The sequence below is a fragment of the Mugil cephalus genome, chromosome 7 (assembly GCF_022458985.1).
Source record: "Mugil cephalus isolate CIBA_MC_2020 chromosome 7, CIBA_Mcephalus_1.1, whole genome shotgun sequence".
NCBI lineage: Eukaryota > Metazoa > Chordata > Actinopteri > Mugiliformes > Mugilidae > Mugil > Mugil cephalus.
Window position 1 is genome coordinate 866,210 of NC_061776.1, and position 23,857 is coordinate 890,066.

The 23,857-nt window shown below is 44.7% G+C and overlaps 2 protein-coding genes, 1 long non-coding RNA gene and 1 gene segment (V, D, J or C); all 4 read left to right on the plus strand.

Moving 5' to 3' along the window:
• Positions 1 to 3,502: 3,502 nt before the first annotated feature.
• LOC125010221 lies at positions 3,503 to 4,558 on the plus strand. The gene has a single exon (XM_047588629.1). The coding sequence runs from the start codon at positions 3,578 to 3,580 to the stop codon at positions 4,544 to 4,546; it is 969 nt and encodes a 322-aa protein (XP_047444585.1). The 5' UTR covers positions 3,503 to 3,577; the 3' UTR covers positions 4,547 to 4,558.
• A 78-nt stretch (positions 4,559 to 4,636) lies between these two features.
• On the plus strand, positions 4,637 to 8,183 carry LOC125010584. Its single transcript, XM_047589330.1, has 2 exons — positions 4,637 to 4,720; positions 4,991 to 8,183. The coding sequence occupies exon 2, from the start codon at positions 5,202 to 5,204 to the stop codon at positions 8,181 to 8,183; it is 2,982 nt and encodes a 993-aa protein (XP_047445286.1). The 5' UTR covers positions 4,637 to 4,720; positions 4,991 to 5,201.
• A 2,859-nt stretch (positions 8,184 to 11,042) lies between these two features.
• On the plus strand, positions 11,043 to 11,528 carry LOC125011101. Its single transcript, XR_007113125.1, has 2 exons — positions 11,043 to 11,205; positions 11,476 to 11,528. It is a non-coding gene; the product is annotated as an uncharacterized LOC125011101 (long non-coding RNA).
• A 4,671-nt stretch (positions 11,529 to 16,199) lies between these two features.
• LOC125011141 lies at positions 16,200 to 16,847 on the plus strand (the record flags this gene model as incomplete). The annotated part of the segment is given in 2 exon segments: positions 16,200 to 16,294; positions 16,543 to 16,847. Coding segments are annotated over 2 exon segments (348 nt in total), but the record flags the coding sequence as incomplete, so codon positions are not given.
• Between the last annotated feature and the right edge of the window lie 7,010 nt (positions 16,848 to 23,857).

Here is a 23,857-nt window from a genome sequence, read left to right on the forward strand (position 1 = left end):
TCCTATCCTCCATTTTCATTCTTTGTCAGATTCGTCAGTGAGGAAGCCAAGGTTCGCAATGACCCTAGCTTGCCTGTGTCACCTCCTTCAGCCTGAGAACAGAAAAAACAGCAGGTCTAAAGCAGAAACACCAACTGCCAATCTCTGTCAGGAAAACGGATGTATCACCGGTAAGTGGAGCTAGTCAACGTCTTACCACTGACAATAGCGTCATAGACCCTGATAAACAGTGTCCTCTGCATTGTAAACCACACCCATTGAGGAAGTGTCGTCTGTTCAGAAATAAGAGTCTGGAAGAAAGAAAATCCCTCCTGAAGGACAAATATGTGTGTTTTAGATGCTGTTCTTCCATTAACCACATGGCAAAAGACTGCAATGTGCCATTAAAATGCAGAGAATGTGGAAGTGAAACACATACCACAGCACTTCATCCAGAACCTCTCCCTTTAAAGTGGAAAAACTCTGCTGCTTCAGAAGACCATGGCGGGGAGAAAGAGGAGCTAACAGCCACAGATGTGACATCGAAATGTACTGAAATATGTGGAAATTTAGCCGGCTCAAGATCATGTTCTAAAATATGCCTGGTGAGAGTGTATCCTGCTGGACAGTCAGAAAAGGCAGTCAAAATGTACGCCGTTCTTGATGAACAAAGCAACCGCTCACTCGCAAAAACAGACTTTTTCAACCTTTTCAGTATTGATGGACACCTAGAACCATACACCTTGAAAACATGTTCAGGAGTCATGGATGTGACAGGAAGACGAGCAAACAACTTCATCATTGAATCCCTGGATGGCATGACACAGCTCTCACTTCCTACTCTCATCGAGTGTGACATGATACCCGATGATAGAGCAGAAATCCCAGCTCCAGAAGTTGCTCTTCACTATCCACACCTCAAGCCTGTAACAAGCAAAATCCCAGAGGTCGATCCGCATGCAGAAATCCTCATCCTCCTTGGTAGAGACATTCTCTGTGTACACAAGGTCAGAGAGCAGCACAATGATCTCCACAATGAACCATACGCTCAACGTCTGGACCTTGGGTGGGTCATTGTTGGAGAGGTGTGTCTTGGATTCGCACATAAGTCATTTCAAACCAGCGTCTACAAAACCAACATCCTACATAATGGACGAGCTTCACTTTTGGAGCAATGCACCAACAACATTCAGGCCAAAGAGAAGTTCAGTTGTCACATTCCAAGCTTGAATCTTCGAAGCTCCATGTTTAACCAGGTGAGGGAAACTGATGTTCTTGGTTACCAAGTATTCCAGAGAACCGAACATGACGACACTTGGATCTGTCAATTGAAGATAGGATTTTTGTGGAAACACTAGATCAGCAAACGTATAAGGATGAAGCAAACACATGGGTTGCCCCCTTACCTTTTCGAACACCACGGAACCGTCTTCCAAACAATCTGTTTCAAGCTATGAAGCGTCTTTCATCTCTAAGGTGCAATCTAGACAAGAAACCACAGATGAAGAAAGATTTCATCAACTTCATGCAAAAGGTATTTGACGCCAAGCAAGCAGAGCCAGCTCCGCCGCTCACGGAAGGACAGGAACGTTGGTACCTACCCTTATTCGGCGTTTACCATCCACGCAAGCCAGAACAGATAAGAGTAGTGTTCGATTCCAGTGCTAAACATGAAGGAGTTTCTCTTAATGACGTGCTTCTTTGTGGTCCTGATCTGAACAACAATCTCATCGGGATCCTGATCCGTTTCCGCAAGGAACCAGTAGCAGTTACAGCAGATGTGCAGCAGATGTTTTATTGCTTCACAGTCTGCGAGGAACATCGAGATTTTCTGAGGTTCTTATGGTATGAAGACAACGACCTGCAGAAACCAGTGAAGGACTTCCGCATGACGGTTCATGTTTTTGGCAATAGTCCATCGCCAGCGGTTGCCATTTACTGCCTGCGGCGAGCCGCCTCAGAGGCAACAGAGTCCACTCCCGAAGCAAAAGAGTTTGTCATGCGCAACTTTTATGTGGATGATGGACTTGCATCATTCCCAACTGAAACAGACGCCATCAAAGTCTTACAGACGTCCCAAGAAATGCTGGCTTAGTCAAACATTAGACTACACAAGATAGCGTCCAACAGCAGCAGCGTCATGCAAGCCTTTCCCGCAGAAGACTGGCCAAAGGTGTTAAAGACTTAGATTGTGGATCAGAATCACCACCCCTACAGAGAAGCCTAGGTCTCAGCTGGAACCTACCGACAGACAGCTTCACATTCTTGTTTTCTTCAGAGGAGAAACCATTGACTAAAAGAGGCATTCTGTCCACAGTGAACAGTCTCTTCGATCCCTTAGGGTTTGTGGCACCAGTTACTGTGGGTGGAAGGAACATAATGAGGGAGCTTTCTGTTGAACAGTACGATTGGGATGCTCCACTTCCAATAACAAAACAAGAACAATGGAAACTCTGTAGGGACTCCATGAAAGAGCTGGAGCAGCTTGCCATCCCAAGACCTTATATTCCTGTTTCATTAGCTACACAGACTCAGTACAGACAACTTTGTGTTTTTTCTGATGCTTCTGACATTACTATAGCAGCTGTTGCTTACCTGAGAACTGTCTCCATGACAGGAGAATGTCATATGGGCTTCGTCATGGGAAAATCCAAACTGACGCCGCGTCCAGCACATACGGTCCCTCGTCTGGAACTCTGCGCTGCCGTTTTGGCAGTTGAGATGGCAGACTTCATTAAAGGTGAGATGGACATTGACATCCACTCAGTGCAATTCTACACAGATAGTAGAATTGTGCTAGGTTACATTAACAACACGTCACAGCGATTCTACGTCTATGTCTCCAACAGAATCACACGAATTAGGAAGTCTTCTCATCCACACCAGTGGCACTACATCAACACTGAAGAGAACCCTGCTGACCACGGGACTCGGCCACTAGCTGCTGCAGACCTCAAACGTATCAACTGGTTTTCTGGGCCATCATTTCTGTCAAGGCCACAGCAGGAAAACACTGCTCCTGTCAACAACTTTGAGCTGATACACCCGGACCAAGATCAAGAAATCCGTCCCAAGGTTACAGCCATCAGCACAAAGGTGTCATTGACGTCGAAGTATCTGCTTGGGGCACAGAGGTTTGAAAGATTCTCCTCGTGGGAGTCACTTGTGCGGGCTATCTCCAGATTAATCAAGAGAGTCAGAAGTGAGGTGAAGGTTCCTGATAGTGAAAGCAGAAGAGGAGAGGAAAATGCCCAAGCAACAGCCGTGATCATCAGGGCAACACAGCAAGAGATCTTTTTTAAGGAGATAGAACATCTTATTAAAGGGGATCAAATCCCAAGACAAAGCCCTCTTGCGAAGTTGTCTCCATTTCTTGACCAAGATGGACTACTGAGAGTCGGTGGTCGCACATCCTCAACAGACATGTGCTTTGATGACAAACATCCTGTGATCATTCCAAAGACACACACAGGTACACTATTGGTGAGACATTATCACGATCAAGTTGCACATCAGGGAAAGAAAGAAACTTGTTTCTACTGTTATACATAAATGTGTCACTTGCAAAAGACTTAGAGGTAAACTAGAGGAACAGAAGATGTCGGGGTTACCAGCAGACAGACTGTCATCGTCGCCACCATTCACTCATGTTGGAGTGGACATCTTTGGCCCATGGATCGTGACAGCTCGAAGAACAAGAGGAGGCCACGCTCAGAGCAAGCGGTGGGCAGCCATGTTTACCTGCTTGAGCACCAGGGCTGTGCATATTGAGGTCCTGGAAACTATGACTACAGCAAGTTTCATTAATAGTCTCAGGCGTTTCACAGCAATCAGGGGACCCATTAAGACGCTCCGATCAGATCGAGGAACAAATTTCATTGGGGCATGTAAAGAACTTAACATTGACACGCAGGATCCTGATCTGCAGATACACCTCCATAACAGCAAATGCACCTGGATCTTTAATCCTCCTCACTCATCCCATATGGGTGGAGCGTGGGAAAGGATGATAGGCATCGCTCGGCGCATCCTGGATGCTCTTCTCCTCAAACCAAGCACCACCCACCTGACACATGAGGTGCTCACTACCTTGATGGCAGAAGTCACCGCCATCATGAACTCAAGACCATTGGTTCCAGTATCTTCTGACCCCGAAGCTCCTGCAGTTCTTACTCCATCAATGTTATTAACACAAAAGGCAGATATTCTGCCTGCACCTGAAGGTGACTTTGATGTAAACAACCTCTCTATTAAGCACTGGAAAAGGGTTCAAAGCCTTGCCGATACCTTCTGGAGGAGGTGGAGACAAGAATATCTGGCAACACTCCAACCCAGAAAAAAGTGGCGCACTGACAGACGTAACCTGCAAGTAGGAGACGTTGTTTTACTGAAAGATTCACAGGCAACAAGGTCGGAGTGGCCTACTGGACTCATTGTTAAGACTGTACCCAGCCAAGATAATAGAATACGCAAGGTGGAAGTTAGGGTGGTTAAAAAAGGTACTCCTAAAGTGTATTTGCGACCTATCTCAGAGGTCATCTTACTTTTTCCTAAAGACAATTTGTAGTGGTATAAAGCATTATACCAGGCGGGGAGTGTGCTGCCCCCTCTGGCGTACACATCTCTGCCTGAAGGTGGCAGTATTACGACAGAGGTACGAAAGTTATAATGTCAGAAGAAGCGGTTAATCTGCAGCCGAACTTCAGCAGTGTTCGTTCACAAGTTAAGAGAACATATGTCTGTGAGTATTATGTATACGTATTTGAAGGTCTTACTGTAATCGCTATTAACATTAGAAGACGTCGGTTTTATCTTTTGCAACTGTGGCGATGCTAGTTTGTTAGCCTGTCTATGGTTTTTTTCATTGTATGTTAGCATTGAGCTAGCGGACTTGATTCTTAGCTGTTAAAGACGAATGTAAGCTAATTGCTTTACAGTAAGTTCGAATGCTATTAACGTATTTGTTAATTAAGAATATATTGTTTTAATTCTTGTTGTATATATATTTCAGTTTTACAGTAATCTTCAACTGAGAGTGACAAATAAATCCTTGAAGAAAGAAGACTTTGCCTCTCATTGGAGAACTGTTAGCTATCTGCCAAACTAAGCAATTCACGTTCAGGGAGGGCAGAATAGTAAAAAGACATCTTCTTGCCACACTCTATGTAAACAAACTGCTGCACAGTTGCAAGTGTTTAATCGTCACAGAAGACTTGTCAATCATGGCAACTCCTGCAGATGAGAAAAAAGGTGATAAAACACTGGAGACAAGATCTAGAGCATCCAGTTCTAAGCACTCCAGTCAACTCACCTCATCATCTGTCTCTATGGCCAGGGCTCGTGCAAAGGCTGAAGCTGCACGAGTAAAGCTTTCCTTTGCACACATGGAAGCAGACATTTTGAAGAAACAAGCTGACCAGCTTAAAAAGAAAGCTGAGTTAGATGCAGAACTGCACGTGCTCAAATCAGAGAAAGAAGCGGCGGCGGCACAAGCTGAGGCTCAAGCTTGGGAAGAATCCACTCAGGAAATCAGAGACCCACAACAGTCCCAACTGGTCGAAATGCCACTCATCGATGCAACCCAGCGCACCCAAGAGTATGTGCAGCAACATGCAGAATTCAACTCTGGTCCGCAAACCTATCATGACTACCCTCCTGATCTTCCATCTACATCCATGGATCAGCCTGCCACAAGCTACCTTAAACCGACTGTGGGCTGCAACGACCCGGGCAGTTATCAGGGCAGTCAGCACGGCAAGGAAGAGTTTAAACCTTTGCCAGTTCTTTCATCTGACCAAAGACAGAAGGTTGGGGTGAGCATACTGCAACACCACTGTGCGACAAGTCCCGAAAGAGAGCCTACCAGTGGGAATTATGGTCCTTATGTACAAAGGTCTAACAACGACAGCAAGCCTTATCCTCCTGGGCCCCACATATCTACACCAAGACCTCCTCATGTCCATCCTACAGACACCTCGGACTTAGCGAAATATTTGATGCGTCGAGAGATGGTTAGTTCTGGGTTGCTGAGATTTGATGATCAACCCGAGAATTACTGGGCATGGAAGACATCGTTTCAGTCTGCAGTTTGGGATCTGAATCTGCTACCACAAGAAGAGTTGGATCTGCTCGCAAAATGGCTTGGACCACAATCAGCTGCTCAAGCAAGACGAATCAGAGCAGCGTACATTCACGACCCTGGGGCAGGTCTCAACATGGTGTGGCAGCGACTAGAAGAATGTTTCGGTGCTCCAGAAATCATAGAGCACGCACTGTTAAAGAGAGTGGAGGACTTTCCAAAGTTGTCGAACAGAGAGCACCAGCGTTTGAGGGAGCTAGGAGACCTTCTTCTGGAGCTACAAGCAGCAAAGCAGAACGGTTATCTTCCGGGCCTTTCTCATCTGGATACAGCACATGGAGTCAATCCTATTCTAACGAAACTCCCGTACAACCTGCAGGAGAAGTGGGTTACTGTTGCTTCAAAATTTAAAAGAGATTGTGGTGTGTCCTATCCTCCATTTTCATTCTTTGTCAGATTCGTCAGTGAGGAAGCCAAGGTTCGCAATGACCCTAGCTTTGCCTGTGTCACCTCCTTCAGCCTGAGAACAGAAAAAACAGCAGGTCTAAAGCAGAAACACCAACTGCCAATCTCTGTCAGGAAAACGGATGTATCACCGGTAAGTGGAGCTAGTCAACGTCTTACCACTGACAATAGCGTCATAGACCCTGATAAACAGTGTCCTCTGCATTGTAAACCACACCCATTGAGGAAGTGTCGTCTGTTCAGAAATAAGAGTCTGGAAGAAAGAAAATCCCTCCTGAAGGACAAATATGTGTGTTTTAGATGCTGTTCTTCCATTAACCACATGGCAAAAGACTGCAATGTGCCATTAAAATGCAGAGAATGTGGAAGTGAAACACATACCACAGCACTTCATCCAGAACCTCTCCCTTTAAAGTGGAAAAACTCTGCTGCTTCAGAAGACCATGGCGGGGAGAAAGAGGAGCTAACAGCCACAGATGTGACATCGAAATGTACTGAAATATGTGGAAATTTAGCCGGCTCAAGATCATGTTCTAAAATATGCCTGGTGAGAGTGTATCCTGCTGGACAGTCAGAAAAGGCAGTCAAAATGTACGCCGTTCTTGATGAACAAAGCAACCGCTCACTCGCAAAAACAGACTTTTTCAACCTTTTCAGTATTGATGGACACCTAGAACCATACACCTTGAAAACATGTTCAGGAGTCATGGATGTGACAGGAAGACGAGCAAACAACTTCATCATTGAATCCCTGGATGGCATGACACAGCTCTCACTTCCTACTCTCATCGAGTGTGACATGATACCCGATGATAGAGCAGAAATCCCAGCTCCAGAAGTTGCTCTTCACTATCCACACCTCAAGCCTGTAACAAGCAAAATCCCAGAGGTCGATCCGCATGCAGAAATCCTCATCCTCCTTGGTAGAGACATTCTCTGTGTACACAAGGTCAGAGAGCAGCACAATGATCTCCACAATGAACCATACGCTCAACGTCTGGACCTTGGGTGGGTCATTGTTGGAGAGGTGTGTCTTGGATTCGCACATAAGTCATTTCAAACCAGCGTCTACAAAACCAACATCCTACATAATGGACGAGCTTCACTTTTGGAGCAATGCACCAACAACATTCAGGCCAAAGAGAAGTTCAGTTGTCACATTCCAAGCTTGAATCTTCGAAGCTCCATGTTTAACCAGGTGAGGGAAACTGATGTTCTTGGTTACCAAGTATTCCAGAGAACCGAACATGACGACATCTTGGATCTGTCAATTGAAGATAGGATTTTTGTGGAAACACTAGATCAGCAAACGTATAAGGATGAAGCAAACACATGGGTTGCCCCCTTACCTTTTCGAACACCACGGAACCGTCTTCCAAACAATCTGTTTCAAGCTATGAAGCGTCTTTCATCTCTAAGGTGCAATCTAGACAAGAAACCACAGATGAAGAAAGATTTCATCAACTTCATGCAAAAGGTATTTGACGCCAAGCAAGCAGAGCCAGCTCCGCCGCTCACGGAAGGACAGGAACGTTGGTACCTACCCTTATTCGGCGTTTACCATCCACGCAAGCCAGAACAGATAAGAGTAGTGTTCGATTCCAGTGCTAAACATGAAGGAGTTTCTCTTAATGACGTGCTTCTTTGTGTCCTGATCTGAACAACAATCTCATCGGGATCCTGATCCGTTTCCGCAAGGAACCAGTAGCAGTTACAGCAGATGTGCAGCAGATGTTTTATTGCTTCACAGTCTGCGAGGAACATCGAGATTTTCTGAGGTTCTTATGGTATGAAGACAACGACCTGCAGAAACCAGTGAAGGACTTCCGCATGACGGTTCATGTTTTTGGCAATAGTCCATCGCCAGCGGTTGCCATTTACTGCCTGCGGCGAGCCGCCTCAGAGGCAACAGAGTCCACTCCCGAAGCAAAAGAGTTTGTCATGCGCAACTTTTATGTGGATGATGGACTTGCATCATTCCCAACTGAAACAGACGCCATCAAAGTCTTACAGACGTCCCAAGAAATGCTGGCTTAGTCAAACATTAGACTACACAAGATAGCGTCCAACAGCAGCAGCGTCATGCAAGCCTTTCCCGCAGAAGACTGGGCCAAAGGTGTTAAAGACTTAGATTGTGGATCAGAATCACCACCCCTACAGAGAAGCCTAGGTCTCAGCTGGAACCTACCGACAGACAGCTTCACATTCTGTGTTTCTTCAGAGGAGAAACCATTGACTAAAAGAGGCATTCTGTCCACAGTGAACAGTCTCTTCGATCCCTTAGGGTTTGTGGCACCAGTTACTGTGGGTGGAAGGAACATAATGAGGGAGCTTTCTGTTGAACAGTACGATTGGGATGCTCCACTTCCAATAACAAAACAAGAACAATGGAAACTCTGTAGGGACTCCATGAAAGAGCTGGAGCAGCTTGCCATCCCAAGACCTTATATTCCTGTTTCATTAGCTACACAGACTCAGTACAGACAACTTTGTGTTTTTTCTGATGCTTCTGACATTACTATAGCAGCTGTTGCTTACCTGAGAACTGTCTCCATGACAGGAGAATGTCATATGGGCTTCGTCATGGGAAAATCCAAACTGACGCCGCGTCCAGCACATACGGTCCCTCGTCTGGAACTCTGCGCTGCCGTTTTGGCAGTTGAGATGGCAGACTTCATTAAAGGTGAGATGGACATTGACATCCACTCAGTGCAATTCTACACAGATAGTAGAATTGTGCTAGGTTACATTAACAACACGTCACAGCGATTCTACGTCTATGTCTCCAACAGAATCACACGAATTAGGAAGTCTTCTCATCCACACCAGTGGCACTACATCAACACTGAAGAGAACCCTGCTGACCACGGGACTCGGCCACTAGCTGCTGCAGACCTCAAACGTATCAACTGGTTTTCTGGGCCATCATTTCTGTCAAGGCCACAGCAGGAAAACACTGCTCCTGTCAACAACTTTGAGCTGATACACCCGGACCAAGATCAAGAAATCCGTCCCAAGGTTACAGCCATCAGCACAAAGGTGTCATTGACGTCGAAGTATCTGCTTGGGGCACAGAGGTTTGAAAGATTCTCCTCGTGGGAGTCACTTGTGCGGGCTATCTCCAGATTAATCAAGAGAGTCAGAAGTGAGGTGAAGGTTCCTGATAGTGAAAGCAGAAGAGGAGAGGAAAATGCCCAAGCAACAGCCGTGATCATCAGGGCAACACAGCAAGAGATCTTTTTTAAGGAGATAGAACATCTTATTAAAGGGATCAAATCCCAAGACAAAGCCCTCTTGCGAAGTTGTCTCCATTTCTTGACCAAGATGGACTACTGAGAGTCGGTGGTCGCACATCCTCAACAGACATGTGCTTTGATGACAAACATCCTGTGATCATTCCAAAGACACACACAGGTACACTATTGGTGAGACATTATCACGATCAAGTTGCACATCAGGGAAAGAAAGAAACTTGTTTCTACTGTTATACATAAATGTGTCACTTGCAAAAGACTTAGAGGTAAACTAGAGGAACAGAAGATGTCGGGGTTACCAGCAGACAGACTGTCATCGTCGCCACCATTCACTCATGTTGGAGTGGACATCTTTGGCCCATGGATCGTGACAGCTCGAAGAACAAGAGGAGGCCACGCTCAGAGCAAGCGGTGGGCAGCCATGTTTACCTGCTTGAGCACCAGGGCTGTGCATATTGAGGTCCTGGAAACTATGACTACAGCAAGTTTCATTAATAGTCTCAGGCGTTTCACAGCAATCAGGGACCCATTAAGACGCTCCGATCAGATCGAGGAACAAATTTCATTGGGGCATGTAAAGAACTTAACATTGACACGCAGGATCCTGATCTGCAGATACACCTCCATAACAGCAAATGCACCTGGATCTTTAATCCTCCTCACTCATCCCATATGGGTGGAGCGTGGGAAAGGATGATAGGCATCGCTCGGCGCATCCTGGATGCTCTTCTCCTCAAACCAAGCACCTCCCACCTGACACATGAGGTGCTCACTACCTTGATGGCAGAAGTCACCGCCATCATGAACTCAAGACCATTGGTTCCAGTATCTTCTGACCCTGAAGCTCCTGCAGTTCTTACTCCATCAATGTTATTAACACAAAAGGCAGATATTCTGCCTGCACCTGAAGGTGACTTTGATGTAAACAACCTCTCTATTAAGCACTGGAAAAGGGTTCAAAGCCTTGCCGATACCTTCTGGAGGAGGTGGAGACAAGAATATCTGGCAACACTCCAACCCAGAAAAAAGTGGCGCACTGACAGACGTAACCTGCAAGTAGGAGACGTTGTTTTACTGAAAGATTCACAGGCAACAAGGTCGGAGTGGCCTACTGGACTCATTGTTAAGACTGTACCCAGCCAAGATAATAGAATACGCAAGGTGGAAGTTAGGGTGGTTAAAAAAGGTACTCCTAAAGTGTATTTGCGACCTATCTCAGAGGTCATCTTACTTTTTCCTAAAGACAATTTGTAGTGGTATAAAGCATTATACCAGGCGGGGAGTGTGCTGCCCCCTCTGGCGTACACATCTCTGCCTGAAGGTGGCAGTATTACGACAGAGGTACGAAAGTTATAATGTCAGAAGAAGCGGTTAATCTGCAGCCGAACTTCAGCAGTGTTCGTTCACAAGTTAAGAGAACATATGTCTGTGAGTATTATGTATACGTATTTGAAGGTCTTACTGTAATCGCTATTAACATTAGAAGACGTCAGTTTTATCTTTTGCAACTGTGGCGATGCTAGTTTGTTAGCCTGTCTATGGTGTTTTTCATTGTATGTTAGCATTGAGCTAGCGGACTTGATTCTTAGCTGTTAAAGACGAATGTTAGCTAATTGCTTTACAGTAAGTTCGAATGCTATTAACGTATTTGTTAATTAAGAATATATTGTTTTAATTCTTGTTGTATATATATTTCAGTTTTACAGTAATCTTCAACTGAGAGTGACAAATAAATCCTTGAAGAAAGAAGACTTTGCCTCTCATTGGAGAACTGTTAGCTATCTGCCAAACTAAGCAATTCACGTTTAGGGAGGGCAGAATAATCAATAACAGACTGAACTGGAGGACCAACAGTACAGCTGTGTCCTAGTAGGCCTGCAGAGACTTCCTGAGGAAGCTGAGATCCTTCAACGTGTGCAGCAAGATGCTGGAGATCTTCTACCAGTCTGTTGTGGCCAGAACCCTTTTCTCTGCTGTGGTCTGCTGGAGGAACAGCAACACACTGAATAACCTGATCAGGAAGGCTGGCTCTGTCATTGGCTGGGAGAGGAGGACACTTAAGAAACTGATATCAGTCATGGATCATCCTGACCTCCCTCTCCACCAGATGATAGACGGACAACAGAGCTCCTTCTCCAAGAGACTCAGACAAAGAACGCTACAGGAAATCTGTCCTGTCTCAATCCATACGCCTGTTTAACTCCTCATCTGTATGTGACACCGGATCATGTTCTTCGACTTCTCCAGCGCCTTCAACATCATCCAGCCCAGTCTGCTGAAGGGCAAACTGGTCCCCTCATCACTTGGGTCGATGACTATCTGATGGGCAGACCGCAGTTTGTGAGATTACAGAACTGTGTGTCCGGTCATCTGATTAGTAACATCAGGGCCCCCCAGGGAATCGCACTGTCTCCCTTCCTCTTCACCACATACACTGCTGACTTTCAGTACTGCACTGAGTCGTGTCATCTGCAGAAATTCTCTGATGACGCAGCCATTGTGGGGTGTGTTGACCTGGTAGACCTGCCCTCTCCTGTCTGCATCGGTGGGACGGATGTGGAGATGGTTCCTGTGTATAAGTACCTGGGGGTCTCACTGGACAATAAACTGGACTGGTCCACTAACACAGAGGCCGTCTACAAGAAGGGCCTGAGCCGGCTTTACTTCCTGAGGAGGCTCAGGTCCTTTAATGTCTGCAACAAGATGCTGCAGATGTTCTATCAGTCTGTTGTGGCGAGCACCATCTTCTTTGCTGTGGTGTTCTGGGCTGCAGGCATCAAGGCAACAGACTGAACAAACTCATCAGGAAGGCAGAGTCTGTTGTTGGCTCTAAGCTCGTCTCCCTGGAGGAGGTGGTGGAGGACAGGATGCTGGCAAAGCTGCTGGCAATCATGGACAATCCCTCTCACCCCCTCTACAAAACACTGGACAAGCTGAAGAGCAGCTTCAGCAATAGACTCATTCAACCCTGCTGCTCTAGGGAACGATACAGGACATCGTTCCTTCCATCCACAATAAGACTCTACAACTCATCCACCTCTGTCAGATCCGCCATCACAGAACTAAACCTGCACTGAACTATCACCCTTCACTTCATGTCACTTTTGCACTTCCAGTATATAGTGTATATATTTGTTTACATTACACAAAGATAAAGATAAATTAATAAGATGTACAATAAAAATGTGTCAGATGCAGAGCATAGAGCAATAGATGGTGTTTGTAATATTGTTGATGAGTCTCACAGCCCTTGGAAAGAAGCTGAGCTGGAGCCTTGATGTTTTGGTCCTGATGCATCGTAGTCTTTTTTATGAGGGGAGGAGGCTGAATAGTCTATTTGCTGGGTGGGTGGAGTCCGCCACGATGCAGGCTGCTCTGGGCTGAGTCCATTTTGCTTTATTCTCCTCAGTAAATAGAGGTGTTGTTGGACCTTCTAGACCACGCTCTCTGTGTTTGTGGTCCAGTTGAAGTCACTGGAGATGAAGAGCCCCATGTACTTGATGCTGTGGACCATCTCTACATTTTCTCCCTTGATGTGAAGGGGAGAGTGAACAGGTCACCTCTCCTGAAGTCCACCACCATCTCCTTTGTTTTCACCACATTAACCAGATATTGTTATCCCTGCATCAATCCATCAGATCCTGAAACTCCTGTCTATACACTGACTCGTCACCATGGGATATCTGTCCCACCACCGCCACCGTGTCATCCACCAGCTTCACCATACGACTGCCTGGGTGTTTGGTGGAGCAGTCATATGTGTTGTGAGTTGACTCCAGCTGGAGGATTCTCAGAGGCCTTAAGTAGAGGTGTCTGACAGTGTCTCTTCCAGCAGGGTGCAGGACAATGATTTAGTCTGACCTTTCTGTCAGAATTATGAGGAGATCCAGATTATGAGCCTGCAGCAGCATCATGTTCACACTTCCTCCTTCTGCTGCAACTGAGAAATTTCCCAGTTTGGGATGAATAAAGCGTCTGTCTGTCTGTGGTTTAGATATTTTTAGGCCAGCAGAGAAGGCCTTGCAGGTCCTGGCAGCCTGAAAGTCCAGACATAGGGAGTCACAAGCCAGTTTACTTCTTGTGCTGATCCAAAGTCTAGATAGATGGAGAGGGTTGTGTCAAGAAGTGAACCCAGCATAAAACCTTTGTCAAAATAAACATGTGAATCATAAACATGTCTTCCACTCCAGATCAGTCAGGACTCTTCTTAACAATGACCACCATCTGAGCTGTTGACCTACAGGGTCCTGGTGGGAATAGAGCTACTGTTGGTTGAAGAAGGAGAGGAGGAAAACAAGAGTTTAGGACTGGAAGCCTGAGGAATGGAGGAGGAGTGTTCTGGTGATGATGATGACCTACAGAGGTATGAAGCTGATGAGCCATACAATGAAGATGTGGGAAAGAGTAGTGGAAGCTAGGCTAAGGGGAGACGTTAGCATTTGTGAGCAGCAGTATGGTTTGATGCTGGGAAAGAGCAGATGTGATATTTACCTTGAGAATGCTGATGTAGAAGTAGAGAGAAGGGCAGAAGGAGCTGCATTGTGTCTTTATAGATCTAGAGAAAACGTCTGGTTGTCCCAAGAACAAGGTTGAAGCTCAGAGGAGATCATTCTTTCTCTGCTGCAGTCCTCAAACTCTGGACCAGTTTCCCTCTGTAGGCTGTCCCAGACACTGCCTGGTTTAAATCCCTTCTTTAAACTCATTTTGATTCTTTGGTCTTTAATTCAGTTTGAGAGCTGCTCTTTCTGACTTTTTATTGTTTTTTTATCTGGTGCTTTTAATTCGGCATTTTGTTCTTTTTTTCTTTTCTACCTCTTTTCAAAGCTTCTGGAAGCCCCTTTTTCACACTGTTGAACTCAACATTTTATCTCCACTAGAGGGCGACATTATCAAGTAGGCGGTGCACTACTTGTGCACCGGGTTCAACCATTGTGTCAATAATAACTGCTGCTTTGAAGAGAACAATTGTCAGACTGAATGTTGAACATCAGCTAGTTTCTCCTGTTGATTGTTGTACAGATGGAACATTGGCTGTGGATTATTCTTGCTGCTCTATTCTTTGGTAAGATAGAAAGCTCAACATGTTTCCTCTTCACACACTTGAACACATTTAAGGCTGCTGATTGTTGTCCTTGAATCAATCATCTTTATTGATTCATCTCTTCCTCTGCATGTTCTGTTCTTCCCCAGAGTGTAAAGGAGAAGACAAAGTGATCCAGACACCAGGAGATGTCATTGCTACTGAAGGAGACACTCTCACACTCAGCTGCACTTTTAAGGAAACTGGAGCAAACGACAATTTGTTCTGGTACAAACAAGAAGAAAATGGTTTTCCGAAGTACATGCTGAAACGTGATAAGTTTGAAGGAGATGACAATGCTCCAGATTTCCCTAAACACAGATTTGATGCTAAAATCAACCAGACTTTTGTTCCTCTGAAGATCCAGAAGCTTCATGTGTCTGACTCTGCTGTCTACTACTGTGCTCTGAGGCCCACAGTGACAGGAAACACCAAAACTCTGAACAAAAACCTTTGGAGCTAAGACAACACAATACTCCACAAAATCTACTAGAGGGAGCCACACTCTGTTCTTCTTCTATGGTTGGTTAGGATACAGTCTTCTCTAGATTCATTGTAGAGGTGATAGAACATCAACATCCTCAATATGTTAAATGGACACATGGTCAGAACCATGTGTCTAAAGGTGGTGAGAGAAACATAAACCATAGAAACGTTAAAAGACACTAGTCAGTGTGAGGATGAAATGTTGTGTTATTGTGTAAATGTGTCTTCTCTACTCTCTGATAGTAGTTAAACATTGTGATCAGTGGTGTTGAATGCAGTTCTTAGATCTAACAGAGCTCCAGGTTCTAAGTGTCAGTGTTCACATCACAACTGAATCAAACTCATCATCGTGGAAACTTAGAAAAATACTAAAATGAGAAAGTTTCTGTCCAAACAAGATTCAGAAAATCTCCTTTGTGTTGTTCTTTCTTGTTGCTTGGACCACTGTAATGAATTCCTTACTGGCCTCCACAATCAGACAATAAGAGAACTGGCACTGATTCAAAATACTGCTGCTACAACAGTAAGAAGAGAGAAAACTAAACTCCAGATATTACATCTTTCCACTGGTTTCAGTTCAGTCTAAAGTGAAATGTAGGGCCTTACTTGTTGTGTGTAAGTCTCCAGGGTGGATGCTAGACTATTTAACCTTGGATATGTGGGTCCTATCAAGTAGCTTAATGACTGTAGGCAGTGTCAGAGTGAGGCTGTATGTCCTGGTTGCAGCTGATACTAAAGCTCCACTAAGTCAGATCACCACTCTTTAGAGCTGTGCTGAGCTCAATGAACTAGTCTCCTCCTACTGACTGACTGACTGCAGCTGTGAACATCAGACCAAACACAACTCATACAACCACTCACAACTAACTGACACTGAACATCAGTTCCAACAGTTCACGTCTGTCAACATGGAAAAACTGGCTGTGATTCTGGTCTGTTCAGCTCTCGTAGGTACGTATGTTTCTGACAACAACACCTGGAACACAAAGACACTTTCAAAGCATTACTCGTCCACTTTGGATTTTCTTGGAGCTGGAGTTCAATGTTGAACATTTGACACATTTTACATTACAAAGATGTGACGAGTTCATCAATAAGAACTGCTGACGACACTGTTAGCAGCATCACTGAGTCTTTCAAAGGATGGACATGTGACTGTGGAACAGGACTGTAGATATAACATGTTGTTTCATCTCTAGGTCACAGCTTGGAAGATGATATTACTGCCATCAGAGCTGAAGTGTTTTCATCAGAGGGCAGTAGTGTTACTCTGTCCTGTAACTATTCCGTCAAAGCTGATAATCTCCAGTGGTATCGACAGGATCCTGGATCAGCTCCTCAGTTCCTTCTATTGATCACTGATACAAAAGATCCCAACGTGGTGACAGCAACACTTCCACACCCTGGACTGACTGCTAAACTGAACCAGGAGAGAAATGGAGTCGACCTGGAGATCTCCTCTGCTGCAGTGACAGACTCTGCTGTGTACTACTGTGCTCTGAGGCCCACAGTGACAGGAAACACCAAAACTCTGAACAAAAACCTTTGGAGCAAAGACAACACAATACTCCACAACATCCACTAGAGGGAGCCACACTCTGTTCAACCACTGATTTCTGACTCATTGGACTGAGGACAAAGACAACAGAGAAATGAAGCAGTTGACATCTGAGACAGAGCTGCTGTTGAAGCAGAGAAGAATTTGATTGGTTGAGTTGAAGTCAAGCTGTAACTGGCCCCGCCCACTCAACATCATCAGCTCATCCAATGACATTATTTCTTCCTCATTCTACTCTGGTGGAAGAACATTGTTGATGTGCTGTCTGTCTGGCTTTAATAACTCCAAAGACATGTTGCTTTACCTCTTTTTGCTTCTATCTCGCATTATAGGTGAGTTGAAGAACAGGGATTCAAGTTTTGTTGAAGCTGCTGCATTAACCCGATATACAGACTGCACTTCACAACTCTTCTTGTTTCTTTGCTCTGATACAATGAAAATCATCTTTTCATCATCTTCTACATTGAACTGACAGAGTTGTACAGTTGATTTTGTTGTGAATGTCCACAGAGTAACACTGTACAGGAGACATTTTCCACTGTCTTCTCCTCTCAGCCTCATGGACAATGTTAGTCTAATGGCTTCATGTTCTCTACTTTTTCCAGGACTAACAGCTGGAGACACAATCTCTCCTGATGAAGATGAAGTCAGTGGAAGAGAAAGACAATCTGTCACACTCTCATGCAACTATCAGACAGATGCAAGTGGTGCTGATCTTTACTGGTACAGACATCATTCTGACCTTCAGGCTCCTCAGTTTATTCTCTGGAAGAGAGGAAAAGGTGGCTCAAATCAATACATTCCTGATAAACGCTATACATCAAAAACAACAGATTCATCAACTGAACTGACCATAACAGACCTAACCCTGGCAGACACAGCTCTCTACTACTGTGCTCTAGAAACACAGTGATACAAAGTGTAGAAGAGGCTGTACAAAAACCTGAACCCAGATATGTGACTACTCTTCAAAGAGGAGGGAAGTGGTATTCAAACCACAGCTTCATATCAGATGGATTCTGCTAATTCCTGTTTTCTCAGAGTCACTGTGGTTACAGCTGCTAATGAAACACTGTGGGAGGATTCACATGAGCAGCAAATCCACATCAATGACAAACCAACTGAAGGTTCACACACTAAACACCATGGACACTAACAACAGAATAATTTTACATACAAAGTAAAACTACAGGGGAGCGTATGTTTCTGCACTGAGATTATCCTACATTTATCTTTATGATCCATGTTGTTTATATCGTATTGCATTAATTATTTAGATGATATATATTCAGTGTTTTATATTTGACTCCATTATTGATAGGTCACATCAACTTCATCAGGAATGATCATGCTCACATTGCACATGCTGTGTTGTTTGGGTGTTATTAAAGTAAGTCATCTCCAACCTGAGGAAGGACATCATGTCTGGAAGCCACTGACTAAATGTGAGCGGAGCAGCATCCTTCCACCAAGCATCACACATCTAGAGTTACCGTAATCACTACATTTATAGGGTTTAGGGTTTATTTTCAGAGCGGCCGTACTACCACCACTACTCCTACTACTAATAGCAGACCACAAGGCAAATATGGAGACAAGAAGCAAGGCAGGGCAACCACAGCCATGAGCCTAGCTTCAACAAACCAAACATCCAGCAAACACAACTCGACAGCTAACGGTGCAAAGCTGGAGGCACTAGTTACCTGTGAGACAGAACACTAAGCCCCACAAGCAGCCAACAAGAAGGAACTACAACTACAACACCGACCTACAACAGATCAGCATTAACACCGCACACCATAAACATCCTTCAAACGTCCTATGACGGTTACATACCTGGCGACCGAACCCACTGCGCATACAGACCAGGTCCAACGGCTCGAGAAGCTGCACGCGGCCCACACGCTTCAGGAGAGGTGAGAGACTGACACCGTACAGCGGGACATATCAACCTGTCCACATTAGCGGCTCATGACGCTGCTGACCTACAGGTGGCGCGATAAGGGGCGTGTCCCACCTGACGCTATCGTCCTTCACACCGACCCGGAGGAACACGACAACGAAAACAATCACCCGAGGCCTGTATCACGAAGCGAGCTCAACTTATCCGGCTTTACTCCAACTTATCCAGCTGAACTTATCCTGAACAGCTGATTGGCCGGTGGGCGGAGCCTTTTATCGGATTCAGATAAATCCTGAAAGTTACTTCGTTCGGACAGTACAATATCACTCAGAATGTCAAACAAGAGTCTGCAGTATTAAAAAGAAAAAAACTTTCGCTGCTGCATTCATGCTATTATGCAGTTTCAATACCTCCTTTTTTGCTCTCCACCAAAAAGAAGTGTCTCAGTTCATAAACTCGAAAATCTTCCTCCAAAGTCATCTCTTGATCTTTTCAACATTATTTCAAGACGAAAAAGTCATTCAGGATGGCAGCATTTCAAGCACATATTCCACTTCCATTGTTCAAGTCCATGCGTCAGGCCGACATTACTGTCTCCAATAATGAAGGAATCCACAGCTCGTCATTGGCTACTGTGCTGGCAAAACTTCATTCTGGTTTGTCTTGTAACCCTTATGTCCAGTTTCCTTCGTCTTACCACGTGGAGAAAGCAGTTGTGCAGTGTCAGACTTGCAGTTTGTGACCAAAAAGAATCCTGTGAGAGCTGGTTGATGGATGAAGCTGGTAATTTATTGTAACATAAAAAACACAGAAAATAAAACGCATTGTTTGCATCAGTCTAATAACTGGCAGGACCAAGCTACAGCCAAACTAGATTGGAGGTCTCCACGCAGCTTCACGCGCTGTGGTCAATCAGTGCGTTTACATGCACGTGAAAAAAACTAATTATTGCCTTAATCGGACTATAACAAGAGAACTTAAGTGCATGTAAACACGTTACTCCGATTAAAATTGGAGTTCTCATTATCCCATTGAGACACTCAGGGATTTTCTCCAGCATGTGTACAGTGAATGAAGTTTTCAGTGAGATGATGGTGTGTTCATGCTCCACCACCACCGAGCTGGCGTGTGACCCCGGAACAAAAACGTCCAAGAAAGCTGATCGCAGAAGAAGAAGATAAACAGAGCCGCTAGAAGAACCGTCTGAGGGATAGCCCGGATCTTACCTGCACCAGAATTAGCACGAACATTACGTACGAGATTTAAAAATGTACTATTATCCGTCTGGTTGTTGTTTGAAATGTCGGTCTGCTACATGAACGACCTTTTGTTTATTATATCACGTAATAGGTCAACCAGAAAACTAGCTGTATTAACATGGTATTAACCCACTGAAAAGACACGTATCGCCCCCTAGTGTGGAGGAGGAGGACAAGTTCCCAATAGTTATTCGATTTTCTTCCGCTGCATGTAAAGGACTGTACAAGGACTGTAGTCAGAAAGTTGACTTTTGAGCATAGGTCGATTAAGCTCTGCATGTAAACGCACTGACTGACGGTCTCCTCTGGTGTGCGTCCCCCACTGATGCATGATGGGAGGCCATTCAAACAGTGGCACCATCACCACCTGTAGCGGGAACACACTCACAAACACAAAGACATAGCAAACAATGGAATTCAAATAAACTTAAATGTGGCTCCTACACCAATAACATGTGTCAACACACTGCTAGCCCTCTGTAGCCAGTGATGAGTGGCTGCCTAGTCGGCCCAACTGGAGGGAACTTATAAAATAATAATAATGAAACTTTCACCACAGCACATAGGTTATCTGAACTTAAAAATAATAACTAGAACAAAAGTAGTGGACTGAACCAGCCCACATTGGGTGAAAGGTCCACCAGGACAATCCCTGGCAAGTCCAAACCTGAAGGAGAGACAGAGAGATTCAGGGAGGAGCTGAGGACATTGAAGAGTCCAGTTTAGAAGGCAGCACTGTTACTCTGTCCTACAGATACTCCAGACCTGCTGAGAGCTCTGATTACTCCTTTTGGTATCAACAACATTTGTTGTGGAGATCTCCTCTGCTGCAGTGACAGACTCTGATCTGTACGACTGGGATCTGAGGCCACAGTGACAGGAAACACAGAGTGGGAACAAAAACACCAGCTGACACACTGACAAGCTGCTGGAAGCCTTTTTATCTCCACTAGAGGGCGACATTAACAAGTAGGCGGTGCACTACTTGTGCACTGGGTTCAACCATTGTGTCAATAATAACTGCTGCTGTGAAGAGAACAATTGTCAGACTGAATGTTGAACGTCAGCTTGTTTCTCCTGTTGATTTAAACCTTGTTGTACAGATGGAACATTGGCTGTGGATTATTCTTGCTTCTCTTTTCTTTGGTAAGATAGAAAGCTCAACATGTTTCCTCTTCACACACTTGAACACATTTAAAGCTTCTGATTGTTGTCCTTGAATCAATCATCTTTATTGATTCATCTCTTCCTCTGCATGTTCTGTTCTTCCCCAGAGTGTAAAGGAGAAGACAAAGTGATGCAGACACCAGGAGATGTCATTGCTACTGAAGGAGACACTCTCACACTCAACTGTACTTTTGAGACCAGTTCAACAACTCAAACATTGTTCTGGTACAAACAAGAAGAAAATAGTTTTCCGAAGTACATGCTGAAACATGATAAGTTTGAAGGAGGTGACAATGCTCCAGATTTTCCTAAAGACAGTTTTGATGCTGAGCTCAAAGACAAATCAGTTCCTCTGAAGATCCAGAAGCTTCATGTGTCTGACTCTGCTGTGTACTACTGTGCTCTGAGGGCCACAGTGACAGGAAACACCAAAACTCTGAACAAAAACCTTTGGAGCAAAGACAACACAATACTCCACAACATCCACTAGAGGGAGCCACACTCTGTTCAACCACTGATTTCTGACTCATTGGACTGAGGACAAAGACAACAGAGAAATGAAGCAGTTGACATCTGAGACAGAGCTGCTGTTGAAGCAGAGAAGAATTTGATTGGTTGAGTTGAAGTCAAGCTGTAAACTGGCCCCGCCCACTCAACATCATCAGCTCATCCAATGACATTATTTCTTCCTCATTCTACTCTGGTGGAAGAACATTGTTGATGTGCTGTCTGTCTGGCTTTAATAACTCCAAAGACATGTTGCTTTACCTCTTTTTGCTTCTATCTCACATTATACGTGAGTTGAAGAACAGGGATTAAAGTTTTGTTGAAGCTGCTGCATTAACCAGATATACAGACTGCACTTCACAACTCTTCTTGTTTCTTTGCTCTGATACAATGAAAATCATTCTTTCATCATCTTCTACATTGAACTGACAGAGTTGTACAGTTGATTTTGTTGTGAATGTCCACAGAGTAACACTGTACAGGAGACATTTTCCACTGTCTTCTCCTCTCAGCCTCATGGACAATGTTAGTCTAATGGCTTCATGTTCTCTACTTTTTCCAGGACTAACAGCTGGAGACACAATCTCTCCTGATGAAGATGAAGTCAGTGGAACAGAAGGACAATCAGTCACACTGTCATGCAACTATCAGACAGATGCTAGTGGTGCTGTGCTTTTCTGGTACAGACATCATTCTGACCTTCAGGCTCCTCAGTTTATTCTCTGGAAAGGAGGCAAACGGGCCACAGGTGAATACATTCCTGATAAACGCTATAAATCCCAAACATCGTCTACATCAACTGAACTGACCATAACAGACCTAACCCTGGCAGACACAGCTCTCTACTACTGTGCTCTAGAAACACAGTGATACAAAGTGTAGAAGAGGCTGTACAAAAACCTGAACCTAGATATGTGACTACTCTTCAAAGAGGAGGGAAGTGGTATTCAAACCACAGCTTCATATCAGATGGATTCTGCTAATTCCTGTTTTACCAGAGTCACTGTGGTTACAGCTGCTAATGAAACACTGTGGGAGGATTCACATGAGCAGCAAATCCACATCAATGACAAACCAACTGAAGGTTCACACACTAAACACCATGGACACTAAGAATAGTATAATTTTACATCCAAACAGAAAACCAAGGGGGTGCATGTTTCTGCTTTAAGGTTATTGTATATTGGTCTTCACAATCCTTGTTATTTATATCCTCCTGTTTAACTAATTTATAGGATATATTTTGATGATGTATCTAGATAAATGGAGAGTTTTGTGTCAGGAAGGTAATCCCATGTATAACCTTTGTCAAATTAAACATGTGAATCATAAACATGTCTTCCACTCCAGATCAGTCACGACTTTTATTATCAATGACCACCATCTAAGCTGTTGACCTGCAGGGTCCTGGTGGGAATAGAGCTACTGTTGGTTGAAGAAGGAGAGGAAGAAGACAAGAGTTTAGGACTGGAAGCAGAGACTATGAATGTTGGTACGATTACAAGTAAAGGCAGAGAGATGGAGTAGGGGTGATCTTGAAGGAGGAGTTTGTGAAGAATGTCACTGAGGTGAAGAGATTGTCAGATAGGATGATGAGTCTGAGGCTGGAAACTGAAGGTGTGATGCTGAACATTGTGTGTGGTTATGCTCCATGAGTAGAGTGTAAGGACAAGGAGAAGGTCAAGTTGTGGACTGAGTTAGAGGATTTGATGCAGAGTTTTCCCAAAGGTCAGAGAGTGGTGATCAGAACAGACTTCAATGGACATGATGGTGAAGGGAATAGTGGAGTCATGGACAGGATGGTGGTGTAGGATGACTCTGGTGGAGAGGAAGATGAAGAGAGTAAAGGCAGAGCAGAGGACAAAGAGGTGGAAGATGAGAGAGGTAGAGAGCTGTGTGGATTTTAGGGAGGGGTTGAGACAGACTCTGGGTCAGGAGGTGCTAAAATGGCGGCGTGCACGGACACAGCGGCTTACGGCTCCACGTTCGCGTTGTGTTTTATGTTCGTTCACGTGCTTCTATGTGTCACCATCACTACAGCCGGCAAGAACTTCAGGACATCGGTTTTAACATGAAGATCACCATAACAGATGAATTTCCGACGCACTTACAACATCCCA

Bases quoted from the DNA above. Each gene is read 5' to 3' on its own strand.
- LOC125010221 (XM_047588629.1), top strand. From the start codon at position 3,578: ATGTCGGGGTTACCAGCAGACAGACTGTCATCGTCGCCACCATTCACT.
- LOC125010584 (XM_047589330.1), top strand. From the start codon at position 5,202: ATGGCAACTCCTGCAGATGAGAAAAAAGGTGATAAAACACTGGAGACA.